General features: G+C 40.2%; 1 protein-coding gene across 1 annotated transcript; it reads left to right on the top strand.

Moving 5' to 3' along the window:
* The first annotated feature begins 10,250 nt into the window (after nucleotides 1-10,250).
* On the top strand, nucleotides 10,251-14,232 carry LOC110295624 (BTB/POZ domain-containing protein 7-like). Its single transcript, XM_085840569.1, is given in 7 exon segments — nucleotides 10,251-10,863; nucleotides 10,865-11,326; nucleotides 11,328-11,515; nucleotides 11,571-11,930; nucleotides 11,932-12,635; nucleotides 12,638-13,185; nucleotides 13,187-14,232. Coding segments are annotated over 7 exon segments (3,393 nt in total). The 5' UTR covers nucleotides 10,251-10,362; the 3' UTR covers nucleotides 13,817-14,232.
* Nucleotides 14,233-14,571: the final 339 nt, after the last annotated feature.

Genomic DNA, 14,571 nt, shown 5'->3' with positions numbered 1-14,571 from the left:
GTGTGTAGTCCAATGAGCATTTTGGTAGAATGTGAGTTTGGCATAATTCAGGATGGTGATCTGATTTATACATAAACATTTAATATAAAGTGACTTCTTTATTTTAATATTGTTGATGATTTATTTCTCAAAAAAAAGACTTGCTGGTCACAATGGACACACAAAAACACACTCAGAGCATTTCTGTAGAAATGTAAAATCACACTCAATTATTTACATTGTCATTTATAAAATAACATTTAAAGACATGAATATGATAACATTGTATTTATTATTTTTAAACACAAAGTTTAATTTTATTTTTCATTTTTGGTAGATGAAGGTAAACACATGCCAGCTATTAGGTAGAGGCCATTTGCATTGATAGTCAAGAAACTAAATTTTCTTTTCCTTATGATTTATTGTTGACTTATTTAAACACTTACTTTATTGTTTCTTTTGTCTTCTGTCATGCATTTTTAACATTTATATTTTTCCTGTTTTCCAGATATGTTACTATCATATTTTGCAGAGATTATCCATTCATGTTATTCTATCTGAGGACCACTGAATAATTTTTACTTATCTCTAAAAGAATTACCTCAAAATCCAGCAATTCTACTCCTGGGCATATACCCAAACAATGTTCCAACATATAACATGGACACAGGATCCTCTATGTTCATAGCATATTGGGCTTACTTATGACAGCCAGAAGCTAGAAAGACTGCAGATGTGCTTCAACAAAGGAATTGATACAGAAAATGTGGTACATTTACACAATAGTGTACTACTAAGCTATTAAAAGGCAATGGCATCATGAAATCCAGAGGCAAAAGGATGGAACTAGAAAATATCATCCTGAGTAGGTAACCCAATCACAAAAAGAACACAACTGGTATGCCCTCACTGATAAGTAGATATTAACCCCAAAGCTCGGAATACCCAATATAAAAATTTACAGAACACATAAAGCTCAAGAGAAGAATGACCAAAGTGTGGACACTTCAGTCATTATTAGAAGGGGGAACAAAATAACCAGGGACTTATAGGCAAAGACAATATGTGGAGTAGAGACTAAAGGAAAGGCCAATCAGAGACGGCCCCACCTGGGCATCCATCCCATATACAGTTACCTTGACACTATAGAGGTTGTCAAGAAGTGTCAAGAACTGAATATATATGTAAAGACCAATAACATTAGTTTATAAACTTATAGTTTGGCCCATACAGCTATATTATATTATATATTATATTATACATATATTATTAATCACAAACAGTTAAAGAAATTTCCTAACATCAATTGAGATATATCTGCCAAATGATCCCATCAGATTGTATATAAACATATATAAGAAATACTATTCTCAAAATACCTTATTATATTTGTTATCAAAAATTGAAAAATCATCTTGGAAGATGAAACTACTGTTACTCATTAAAAATCAATGGTTCTTTGACCTATCACAGTGTTCAATCTTGACATAAACAGTTTTCTGTAGGGGCCCTGGAAGGTATCATCGTAAATATATTGCTTCATTCATGGAATGCTGATAAATCTGTTTTCAGTGTACTGCCAGAAATTTCTATAATGGCTGCCAGAAATATACAAAATTCTGCTAGAAATATAGGAAATGGTATGCATGACTACTGCAAAATGATGAAAATAGTGTTCTCCTCTAAGACACCAACATGCATTCTCTGAAGTTCCATATTCCTTATGTGCTTAACTTTCTATATTAAAGTATTGTTGTTGTTGTTTGTTGTTGTTTTGTATTTTTAAAGTAAACTCTATCTCACATCCTGGATCATCATGAAACTCCTGGCAAGATGAATTCAAAGAACTGGGTTTAACAGATTTTGTGTTAAGAAGAGATTAGGGATGCTGGAAGCTTCTGTTCAACCCATTAGCTTTACGGATTAATTGGAATTTATTTGAAGAATTTTAAGTGCGATTTTTCTCTGCCTTCTCATTTGTCTCGACATTGTGTTGCATGATTCCTATTTGCTTTGTGTCTTGATCCTGGAATATTTTTAAATGGATTATTATACTTGAATTAATTAGGTAAGTAATTTAGATTATGTTTATGGATGTATGCTCAGATATATAAACACATTGACAATGTGTATGTCCTTGGGCCCTTACAGGACAGAAGAGCATTTTGAAAATCCTGGAACCAGATTCCTAAATGGTTATTTATTGTCATTTTTGTGCTGTGAATTAAACTCAGATCACAGTGTCATTTTGAATGCTGGCTTTTTGGACTGGTGAGGATCTGATTCCTGTTTTGAAACTGGATAATTAAAGTGGAGTGATGAACTGCAAAAGCTAACAAACAATAAACAACCACAACACCCCCAATCAAACAAAGAAAACATTCCATAACAAATCTATGGTGGTTAAAATGGAAATGGCCTCCATAGGCTTATATATATGATTGCTTAGGTATTAAGGAAAGGCACTACTTGAGAAGAGTTAGTAAGTGTGAACTTATTAAAGGAGGTGTGGCCTTGATTGAGAAAATGTTTCACTGGGGGGTGGATTTTGGTGTTTCAAAAACCCAAATCAGGCCCAGCAGGTATCTCTTCCTGTCATTTTTGGTTGTGAAAGTTAAATATTTATCTACCTATTCAGCACTGTGTCTGACTGTATTTCACCCTGTTTCCTGCCAAGATGATCAGGGATTAAAGATCTAAAGTCATAAACAAGCTCCTGCTTAATTGTTTACTACCATAAGGCTTGCAGTAGTCATGTCTCTTCGTAGTAATAGAACAGTGACTAAGACACATTCTCAGTCTTTGTGAATGAATTTATACTCCTGGTATTTCAGTTTTCTTTTCTTTTTTTGTTTTTTTTGAAACAGGGTTTCTCTGTATAGCCCTGGCTGTCCTGGAACTCACTTTGTAGACCAGGCTGGCCTTGAACTCAGAAATATGCCTGCCTCTGCCTCCCGAGTGCTGGGATTAAAGACTTGCACCTCCAAGCCCGGCAGTATTTCAGTTTCCAGGAGCACTAAATACTAAGTAAATATCTTACATGCACAAGTATGTCTACTTTGGGTATTAACTCTTAGACTCTTAAGAGAAATGGTTCTCAAACATCCTAATATTGTGACCCTTCATGATAGTTCCTCATATTGTGGAAGATTACAATCATAAAATTACTTTAATTGCTACTTCATAACTGTAAATTTGATACTGTTACAAATCATAATATAAACATTTTTTGGAGACAGAAGTTTGCTCAATAGGTCACAACCTATAGGTTTGAATCCATGGTTTAAGAATGACAAGATCACTGTGGATATTCAGGAACTGGTGGCTAATTGCAGACTCTACTGTATTTCTTTTCATGAATCAAGTATAAGCATAATCTGTTCCAATGAAGGATTTAAGAAAGATTTGCTGAGAATATTCTGCTGTTCACTCTCTATTTCACTAATTGGGGTAGAAGATTAAAAAAATATTCTTCAGAAACATCATGGAATTTTGCCACTTACATTGACTGTAATAGGTCAATTTTCAGTTGAGATTGTCTTCAAACTGAGTTCATCTGTTAATATCACATCTCTAACCTCAGCCCTTCATTGCCAACCAGGGTATCCTATAAGAAAGAAAGTGTTACCCATCTGGAATGGTTCCTTGATATGACCTATTTTCACCCTCAAGTATGTAGGAAACACCAGGAAGATGGAAGTACTGTGAGTGGTGTAATGTTTAAGTGAAGTGGAAAGCATGGAGTGTTGTCTCTGTGGGGAAGTTTTCACAGAGTTGAGTGCACTGTGGAATTCAAGGGAAGAACACTAAGGGCCAAAAAAATCTTGAAAATCCCACAATCACTACTTTAGGTCCATTAAAATTTACACATTGTTACAAAAGGGGAATGAGGTTATGGGGTTACTGAAACGCTCTCTGGTTGTTGGGGATGTATGTTCCAAAATAATAATTTAAACCTGGTTCTCTAAACATACTAAAATTCCATGCTCAAGAAAATCTTAGATCTCAATGAGAAATGTGTTTAAGGAAACTGATATAGCACCAACCTGTGTTTTAAATAGTTATGTTGAAAGCAGTTCACAAATTATGCTGTCAGTCTCATGCATAGCTGTCCACCATAATGAGAATAAGTGACAGAAATTCTGGATCAGAACAGAGCATGAGAAGTTCTACTTCAGTTTGCAAAGTGTATGATGATGGGAATGTGAGTGTTCGTACAGAATCTGATAGTCACATGATCCAAAGTATCTGGCCCTTTTGGGAATAGGTAAAGCTCAATTCCAGGAACTCCTGGAAATGCGAATAAATGCCACATAAATTGTTTTAGGGTTATAACTTGTCTTATTCTTGAGGGAGTAAAGCAATGAATGTGAGTTTTGGGGCTCACACTTTGCCCATCACCAAAGATATTTCAGCTGGGTTCCAAGCTATCCAGTAATATGGTCATCAGAACATGTGGTCAGGATGATTTTTGAACATATGTTCAGACATTTTTTGTTTGGTTGGTTTTCTTTTTTGTTTTTGTCTTTCTCTGCTATCTCAGTGACACTTAAGTTCACCAAAAGGGTGAATGATAGTGATGCTGACAGAGATCTCATGCTTAACCTGCCCCACAGAAAATTTTATAACACAAAACATAGCTATTGAGCAGAGATCTTTAAACCAGTGTTCACAGGAAAACACAGCTCCTACACTAAATATTATACAAAAGATCCCTGAATGTTTGTTGCAGGTTTAAAATTGCCCAATTATCTTGGGCTACATTTGGCCCACATTGTAGCCATTATTTTTCAGTGGATTTCTTTGGAATTTATGAAGAGAACTTCACCTTGATCTTCCAAAGGATAACTAAAATATATGCATGTCTCACATAGAAAAATAACAACTAAACATACATTAAATTTCACTTAGAGAGAATTTAAAACTTTACCTAAATTATATATATATATATTTTTCTTTCAACGAAACTTTATAGATTTGTTAGTGAAAGAACTGATAGAATAAATAAAGGTTAAGGGAAAACAATAAAGAGAAAGTGGAAACAATTAAACAAACACCAAAACAAACAAACAAACAAACAAACCTAATGGACTCATGTGCTTGCCTGAATGGGTTTGGCTCCCTAGATTCCTGTTTCAATACTTGACTCAGAGAGAGAGTGGCGCTATGTGTAGATGTGGCCCTGTTAAATCATATGAATCCTTATTAAAACTTGTATGTCCTTGTTGAGGTAGGCTTTGAGGTCTCCTTTATGAGCTCAAGCTTCTTACAGTACCAAAGATAGTGTTCACTGGCTGCCTTCAAATCAAGATGTGCTAATCTCATCTCCTTTGCAAACACAATGTCTGACTGCATGCTGCCATGCTTTCTGACATGACAATAATGGAGTTAATCTCTAAAACTGTAAGATAGTTCAAATTAAATGTTAGCATTTAAACATTTTTATCAATGGAAACCCTAACTAAGATAGAAGTTGGTAGCAGTGACTGGGGTGTTGCTTTGGTAAGCTTCAAAGTTTTATTTGCAGGAATGTGAGATTGAAGATTTTTGAATGATGAAGGCATTAGAATGCTTTAATTGTGGATTAATGGGCCATAGGAATAGAAGCATGGAGGACAGCATTCCTGAGGGTGATTTGAATGGGGGGGGGGAACACTGGTTAAAGAGTTCTTAGAGGGAAAACATTTTAATCTATTTCCTAGTGATCAGTCTTGTAATATTTTGGTGAAGAATATGACTGCTTTTTGCCATTATTTGAGGAGACTCCCAGATGCTAAGGTGAAGAAATTTAGACTAACTGCATTGTCAAAGGAAGTCTAAAAACAACATATTTTAGATTCTGTCCTGCAGTTCATATTTATGAAGAACATTTTGAACCAGAGTAGCAAATTTTTGGAGGAAAAATGTAAATTTTGTGGTTCACATATGAAAGGGGCATCAGAAAGCAGAATGGAGTAACATCTGTGTTTAAGGATACTAAATAGAGTTATCAGAGTGGGGATATCAAGACAAGATCCCACCCAGGTATCATCACTGTTTTTGCATAGGCAGTTTTACAAGGTAAGGCTATATCATGTTGTCATCATCATGACCTGGTTATTGTTTTCATTTGGACATAAAGTGATATTAGTTTGTGTCAAATTGATAAAGGATGGATTGTTTACCAAGTCTTGGTTGTCAGATTGACTCTTATCCAGGATGAACTACATTAGCAAACATAAGATCCAGGTGAGGTGGAACATTCCTTTAATCCTAGAAGACAGAGGCCTGCAGATATGTGAGTTAAAGGCCAGCTGAATCCTCATCAAGTTACCAGAAAGCTAGACTTAAAGAGTTAAAAAAGCATTGAAAACCAAATGCTGATGACTATGTAATAGAACAAGTGGGCCATGTTCTAGGCATAGCAAGCAATGCAACTTGATAGCCTCTGGCATATAGCTCTGGATTTTGAGGCAAGAATAAAAGGGTACAATCATGTTTGTTAGCTGAAACTAAGAAATCAGCCATGATTAAGAAGATTCCATCATAACTGAAGTGAAAACTTGGAAATGGTTTCTGAGAGCACAAGACTGTGTTCTAGAGATAGACCTATGTTGTAAGGTAGAGTTTATAGTGTGTATGTATCAACCATAGGACTCAGCAAGGGTCCCCAAAGGAGGAACTAGAGAAAGGACTAATTGGAGCTGAAGGGTTTTGCAGCCACATAAGAGGAACAATATAGACCAACCAGTACCCCAAAAGCCCCAAGGCTAAACCACCAACCAAAGATTACACATGGAAGGACCCATCGAAACAGCCACATATGTAGCAGAGGATGGCCTTGTTGGTCATCAATAGAAAGAGAGGCCCTGGGTCCTGTGAATGCTCGATGCCCCAGTGTAGTGGAATGCCAAGGACAAGAAGCAGGAGTGGGTGGCTTGGTGAGCAGGGTGAGGGAGGAGGGGATACGGAGTTTTCAGAGGGGAAACAAGGAAAGAGGATAACATATGAAATGAAAATAAAGAAAATATCCTATTAAAAATAAGTAAAAAAAAAAAAAAAGAAAGAAAACAAAAAGAAAAAAAAAGTCATTCCATGCCTCTCTCAATAAAGAGAAGATCAGTGAAGATTGAAGTCCAAGAATAATGAATCATTGCAAAGCTTGCTATGCAAGCTCACAATCATTGTATATTGAGTTCTATTTATACTGTTTTTAAACACTATATGTCTTATCTTAGGAAAACCCACTTGAGTCTGTTAGCAAAACAAACCTGAGTGGGCATCACCTGACATATCCAGAAATTGCCCTTTCATACTCCCTGTTTTGTTTAAAAATTCCCATTTCCCTAACATTAACAATTAACATACAATAAAAATAATTATAAGAACCTAAAATTAGAACTTTACATCATATGTTAAATGTACAGCCTAGGAACAATATGATAAAACAAAACAACCTTAAAATTCTGTTAGTATATAATAAGTTTGATAAAACAATCTTCAGTTTTTGTAAGTATACTACAATTCAGATACAACTTTAAATTTCTTTTTTCTTTTATTAATATTAATCATTCCATTCTTTTACATCTCAAATGATTTCCCTCTTACTCCTGGTTACCCCCTCCTCAGACCCTCCATCCATTTTTCTACTGTTGTGCATATCTGATAGGTTCATCCTCATTGAATCCTGGGAACTTCTTATATCCCAGGTGTCTGGTACTATCTAGAGGTTCCTATTATCACCATTCCCAAGTACCTGCACATTTTTATTCAACCTCCTGGCCAGCTGGGGTTCTCTCCTGACCTCCATAAGTGATTCTGTCCCCATATTCTCCTCCCCATATTCTTCCCAACACAAGTCCCTCCATTCCTCTGCCTGCCATGATTATTTTCTTCCCCTTCTAAGTGGCACTGAAGTCTCCACACTTGGTGCGGTGCTGTGGGTGTGTGGAAAGAGGGGGGAGGGAGAGAACACATCAGAGTTCCTATGCTCTGGGGAGGTAGACTTGGGAAGACTGCTGGACACTTTGCACACAGCCCCGGGTGGGCATCTGGCTGTGTTCTGAAGCCACTGACCTCACATGGCAGGGGTTGGACAAGGGGTAACCCCAGGTACGAGGTTCTCAGTCTCTGGCATCCCATGCTGGATATGGCAGAGGAACTGATAGCAGAATAGTGTCCCGCGGTGACACTCTGTCCCAGAGATAGGAGAAGAGGGCAGAGGGAGAGAGATTCCCATGCAGGCAAGTGTGGCCTTCCATTGCGAGGTTAGAAGTGGCTCATTACAAGAAAGCCTACCCCATCTTCCAAGCACAGCAGGCCTTGATGAACAGAGACAGTCTATTATTTTAGAGCTTTATTGTAGAAAGGCAGGGGGAAATAGAGAAGACAAAATGAGAGAGAGAGAGAGAGAGAGAGAGGGCACCCATGGCCAAAAGGAGAGAAGGGGGAAGGAAAAGAGAGAAAGAGTTGGAGAGTAAGAAAGGCAAAGGCTTAGAGAGAGAGAGGTAAAAGCTTAGAGAGAGAGTAAGGAAAGTAAAAGCTTAAGAGAGTGAGGGCTTAGAGAGTGATGAAGGGCCAAACAGCCCCTCTTATATTGTGGTTGTTATCTTACTGTTGCTAGGTAACTGTGGAGGATTCTAGCCTGAAAGCCAGAAGGTCTGGACATTTTCTACATGACTGAAATACATGTGCCTCTCTTGTGAGGGATGTGGGGGCAGTAATTTCTACAGGAGTCAGGGGTCCAGGAGACATGAGGGAACACCTTCCATCCCATTTAGGTAGGAATTACCATCACTGGGTTTCACCAGGGTTCAAGACCCCAACTCCACTGGAGACTAGGCTGTCTGTGCATAGCCCATTGCTCCACAACTTGGGCCTTCCTTCCTGTTAGGTTTCATATAGTCTGTGAATTGTATCATGGATATTTTGCAAGTTTTTGGCTAATATACACTAATCAGTGAATATAAACCATGCATATAATTTTGTGTCTGGATTACTTTGCTCATAATGATATTGTGTAGTTCCATTCCATTTATTTGGTTTCAGAACTCATGATGGTCTTGTGTATAATATCTGAATACTATTTCATTGTGTAAATGAGATATATTTTCTGTATCCATTTTTGGTTGAGGAACATATGGATTGCTTCCAGCTACTGGCTGTCAAAAATAAGGCTACTATGAACATAGAGGAGAATATATTGTGGTATGGTTGAACATATTTTGGTTATATGTCCAGAAGGCACATAGTTGTGTTTTCATATAGGACTTTTTCAAATTTCTGAGGATTTTCCTGATGACTAAGAATTTGAACATTTTGGTAAGTTCTTCTGGGCCATTTGAGATTCCTCTGTTGAGAATTATCCACTAAATCCAAGGCAATTATTATAAGAGAAAGTGTATAATTGTGTTTTGCTTACAGTTTCTGAGATTTAGTCCATTATAATCATGGCAACAAGCATGACAACAAGGACATGGATCTTGGACAGTAGGTGAGTGCTATATTTTGTTTTAGAGAGAGGAAGAGAGAGAGGAAGAGTGTGAGAGACAGACAGACATACAGACGCACAGAAAGAGAGAGAGAGAGAGAGAGAGAGAGAGAGAGAGAGAGAGAGAGAGAGAGAGAGAGAGAGAGAGAATGCAGACTGGTATGGCTCTCAAAGGTGGTGATTGTAAGTTTATTGGAAGAAAATGAGATTGTACACATGGAAGTTTAGAAAGTAAAAATCATGGATCTGAGGACCACTTATATTCCAAATAAGAGTATTTATGCTTTCTCAAGAATGAAATAAGTTATCTCCATATCTGAGTGTTTTAGTGCTCAGAGTTAAGTAAATATAACCTTGTCTGTGGGACTTATTTTAACTTGAAGCTGTGCTATAGATATGCAGTTTATACATTGGAGAACTAAGAAATTACGTTGCCTGATTTGGAAAATAATCTTAATGTGATCTATGTATAAACTTATACATAGAAAGCTGAGAATGATCATTAGCACTTACATCTTGGTCATATGTGAACCTGAAAAATAATACCAGAGCGGAGCAGGCGCGCCAGGGCCGCGCGAGGCGAGCCCCTCCTGCTCCCTGTTGGAGTCAAAATGGCGCCGGGGGGGGGGGGGGGACCTGGAGTGGTCCCAGAGCCTAAGCCACTGACAGGAGAGGGGAGGGCGGCGGCGGCTGGAGGAGAATGGCCGCGGGGGCTGGCGCCAGCGCGGATGGCGGCGCTGGGGGCAGCGGCGGGGCAGAGGCAATGGCAGCCGTCCCAGCAGCAGTCGCAGCGGGAGGAGCTTCCGAGAAATGGATGAAAAGAGGCTACTGGATCCAGGGTTGAAGGTTCCTAAAGGCCTCTGGGCTTACCCTCTGAAGAACCAGCAGATGGAATGCTGGAGTGACTGAAGAAAATGGGTGCTAATGCATCTAACTATCCTCATTCATGTTCCCCAAGGGTAGGGGGAAACTCACAGGCCCAGCATACTTTCATAGGAACATCTTCCTATTCTCAACAAGGCTATGGTTGTGAGTCAAAGTTGTATAGCCTTGACCATGGCCATGAGAAACCACAAGACAAAAAAAAGAGAACCTCTGGCCTTGCCACTCTCAAAAAGAAGTTTATTAAACGCCGAAAATCTAATAGATCGGCTGATCACGCCAAGCAGATGCGAGAACTCCTCTCTGGGTGGACTGTTAGAGATGTCAATGCACTAGTGGAAGAATATGAGGGAACTTCAGCCTTAAAGGAGCTTTCTCTGCAAGCCAGTTTGGCTAGACCAGAAGCTCAGACACTGCAGAAGGACATGGCTGACCTTTATGAGTATAAGTACTGTACTGACGTGGACTTAATATTTCAAGAGACTTGTTTTCCCGTTCATCGTGCCATTTTGGCAGCAAGGTGTCCATTTTTTAAAAACCCTGCTTTCTTCTTCACCTCAGTATGGGGCAGAGATAATAATGGACATCAGTACGGCTGGTATTGATATGCCCATGTTTTCTGCCTTGTTACACTACCTTTATACAGGAGAGTTTGGAATGGAGGACTCAAGATTTCAGAATGTCGATATCCTTGTTCAGCATAGTGAAGAATTTGGAACACCAAATTCCCTTGATGTAGATATGCGTGGACTCTTTGATTACATGTGTTATTATGATGTTGTCCTTAGTTTTTCTTCAGATTCTGAACTAGTTGAAGCTTTTGGTGAAAATCAGAACTGTTTAGATGAAGAGCTCAAAGCCCACAAGGCTATTATTTCTGCACGGTCCCCATTTTTCCGAAATTTATTACAAAGGAGAATACGGACTGATGAAGAAATCACAGACCGAACTGTGAGAACTCCCACAAGAATTATATTAGATGAGTCCATTATACCAAAAAAAATATGCAAAAGTGATATTACACTGTATGTATACCGACGTGGTGGACCTCTCTGTTTTGCACTGTAGCCCCTCTGTGGGGAGTCTCAGTGAAGTTCAGGCTCTTGTCGCAGGGAAGCCAAACATGACCAGGGCAGAAGAAGCCATGGAACTTTACCACATAGCACTATTCTTGGAATTTAACATGTTGCACAGGCCAAATTTGTGAGAAAACGCTTCTACAGAAAAAAAAAAATTGAAGTTTGCCACAGCCTCAAAAAGGCTATGAGGATATCATTGCTGAGAGCATCTCATTAGATACCTTAATTGCCATCCTCAAGTGGAGCTCGCATCCATACGGCTCTAAGTGGGTGCACCGTCAAGCTTTGCATTTCCTTTGTGAGGAGTTATCCCAGGTCATGACTTCGGATGTTTTTTATGAACTGAGCAAAGACCATCTGCTTACTGCTATCCAGTCTGACTACCTACAGGCAAGCGAACAAGATATCCTTAAATATCTGATTAAATGGGGTGAACATCAGTTGATGAAGAGAATAGCAGACAGAGAGCCAAACTTACTGAGTGGCACTGCACATAGTGTGAACAAAAGAGGTGTGAAGAGGAGACCTGGACATAGAAGAACTTAGAGAGATCCTTTCTCCTCTCTTGCCTTTTGTGCGGATTGAACACATCCTACCTCTGAACAGTGAGGTCTTGAGTGATGCAATGAAAAGAGGCTTGATCAGCACGCTGCCATCAGACATGCTTCCTACAGCAGAGGGCGGGAAATCAAATGCCTGGCTTCGGCAGAAGAACGCTGGCATATATGTTCGTCCTCGGCTGTTTTCTCCCTATGTGGAAGAAGCGAAGTCGGTGCTGGATGAGATGATGGTGGAGCAGACAGACCTGGTGCGACTGCGAATGGTGCGCATGTCCAACGTCCCAGACACACACTACATGGTCAGCAATGCCATGCCCCAGTGCTGCCACATGATTAGCCACCAGCAGATCAGCAGTAACCAGTCGAGCCCTCCATCAGTTGTAGCCAATGAGATCCCAGTTCCTCGTCTCCTCATTATGAAGGATATGGTGAGGCGCCTGCAGGAACTGCGGCACACAGAGCAGGTGCAGAGAGCCTATGCCCTGAACTGTGGGGAAGGTGCCAACGTCAGCTATGAAATCCAGATCCGAGTGCTCAGAGAGTTTGGTCTTGCAGATGCCGCTGCAGAGCTCCTACAGAATCCTCACAAGTTCTTTCCTGATGAACGGTTTGGGGATGAAAGTCCGCTCTTGACAATGAGGCAGCCTGGGAGATGTCGTGTGAACAGTACCCTACTGCAGAAACCATGTTTACAGACCTGGACTCTTTTGTGGCCTTCCATCCACCTTTACCCCCTCCGCCCCCTCCATACCACCCTCCAGCTACGCCAATCCATAACCAGCTCAAGGCAGGCTGGAAACAAAGGCCTCCCAGTCACCACCCTTCCCGTTCATTTTCTTACCCCTGTAATCATTCACTGTTTCACTCCAGAACAGCTCCTAAACCTGGCCCTCCCCCAGTCTATTTGCCAGGTGTTAAAGTAGCGCCTCCCGACTGTACCAACACCACAGGCCTGGGGAGACAGACGGTTGCTGCTGCTGCTGCAGCTGCTGCCGCCTCAGCAGCAATAATATCTGAGAAGCAAGTGTGTCCACAGCCTGTGCTGAATGACCTGATGCCAGATATCACCATGGGGGTGTCTACACTGTCACTCAAGGACCGGAGGCTCCCAGAGCTCGCTGCAGACACAGAATTATGCCAGACAGTTTCTGAAGCAGGATCGGGACCTCCCCAGCATCTGTCATGTATTCCACAGAGACATACACACACGTCTCGAAAAAAAACCCACACTAGAGCAGAAAGCAGACGGTAGAGAAAATCCGCAGGATTACCCAGATCTCTATGACTTCTCGAATGCTGCTTGCAGACCTTCCACTCCTGCTCCTGGCAGACGCTCCCCTTCCCCTGCTCATGTTAGATACTTTGATCCAGACTTGTACAGCCACAATAAGGCATCACCAAATGGCTTAAAGTCAGCTTACCTACCTGGTCAGACCTCTCCTAAAAAGCAGGAAGATACTAGGAGAGAATATCCACTTTCTCCTGATAGGCATCTATACAAGCAGAAGAGTGAGCCAATACGTCTGGACGTTGTTGAGCAGCCTCCCCAGAGGTCAGACTTTCCTTCCGCAGCCTCAGAAAATGCTAGTAATGGTCCAGCCCATGTCAGGGCACAGACTGCAGTAGAGACTGACTTGACTTTTGGGCTGACACCTAACAGGCCTCCTTCCCATTCTGCGTGTAGCTCTGAAGTTCTCGAAGAGCAATCCAGTAGACGACTGACAGACAGCGAGTCCCTGGGCCATGGAGCTCAGAAAAATGCAGATCTGGAAAGGGGTGATTCCATTAGCAGAGGACGGAGGTCGCCAAGCAAGCCAGACTTCCTCTACAAAAAGTCTGCTCTCTGAAGTAGCTTCCGAGTCTGTGCCTGAGATGTGAAACATCCTGTCTTATGATGTAACCCAACAACTTACTGACCGGTTTATCGACGCCAGCTCAGTTCCACATTTTATTCTAGCTTTTGTGTGTATATATGTTTATTATACATGGCATGCTAAGAGGGTTGTTTTGAATGCTGCATCTGTCTTTTGTGTTTAAAAGTTGTGTGGGGAACATCTTAAAGAGCAAGCAAGCTGGCACTTTCTCTCCTTTACAGATGACTAACTTTTTGCACTTGTACATTTTACTTGTATTGATTTTATAACAGTGTGTTAAACTTTATTGCTACATTTAAAGGACTGTATTTTCATACTTTTTGCATTTTACCTATCATCTACCAGTTTCCATGTGCATTGGATTGCACACTAAGATGTATTTTCTTACGAAATAGTTGTGTTTACTTTTTAATTATAGAAATTCCAAAGAAGAGAACATCAAACGCTCCTCTCTTTTTTGGTGATCGTTTCAGTTCAGATCTCTTCGTGTTCATTCTCCATAAGTCTGATGTCATTCTGTTTTGTAAGTCTTAAAAGCCAGTCTTCATTCGGGTCTCGATGTTTTTTGATTCAGTGAAGAACAGGAAGGAGGTGTCCAGTGTATGTGTAATTAGTGTGGGTTTTGTTGGGACCCCTGTAGATTCTGGAGTAGAGTTACTCACTCAGTCACAGGGCCTAAGGAACTTAGATTTTAGTGTTAGAAACAGTAGAGCTGGGCTTGGTGTGAA

The sequence above is a fragment of the Mus caroli genome, unplaced genomic scaffold (assembly GCF_978045245.1).
Source record: "Mus caroli unplaced genomic scaffold, Mus_caroli_1 scaffold_7, whole genome shotgun sequence".
In the NCBI taxonomy this organism is placed as follows: domain Eukaryota; kingdom Metazoa; phylum Chordata; class Mammalia; order Rodentia; family Muridae; genus Mus; species Mus caroli.
The sequence above is the reverse complement of the archived record's forward strand: the minus strand, read 5'-3'. Positions and strand labels throughout refer to the sequence as shown.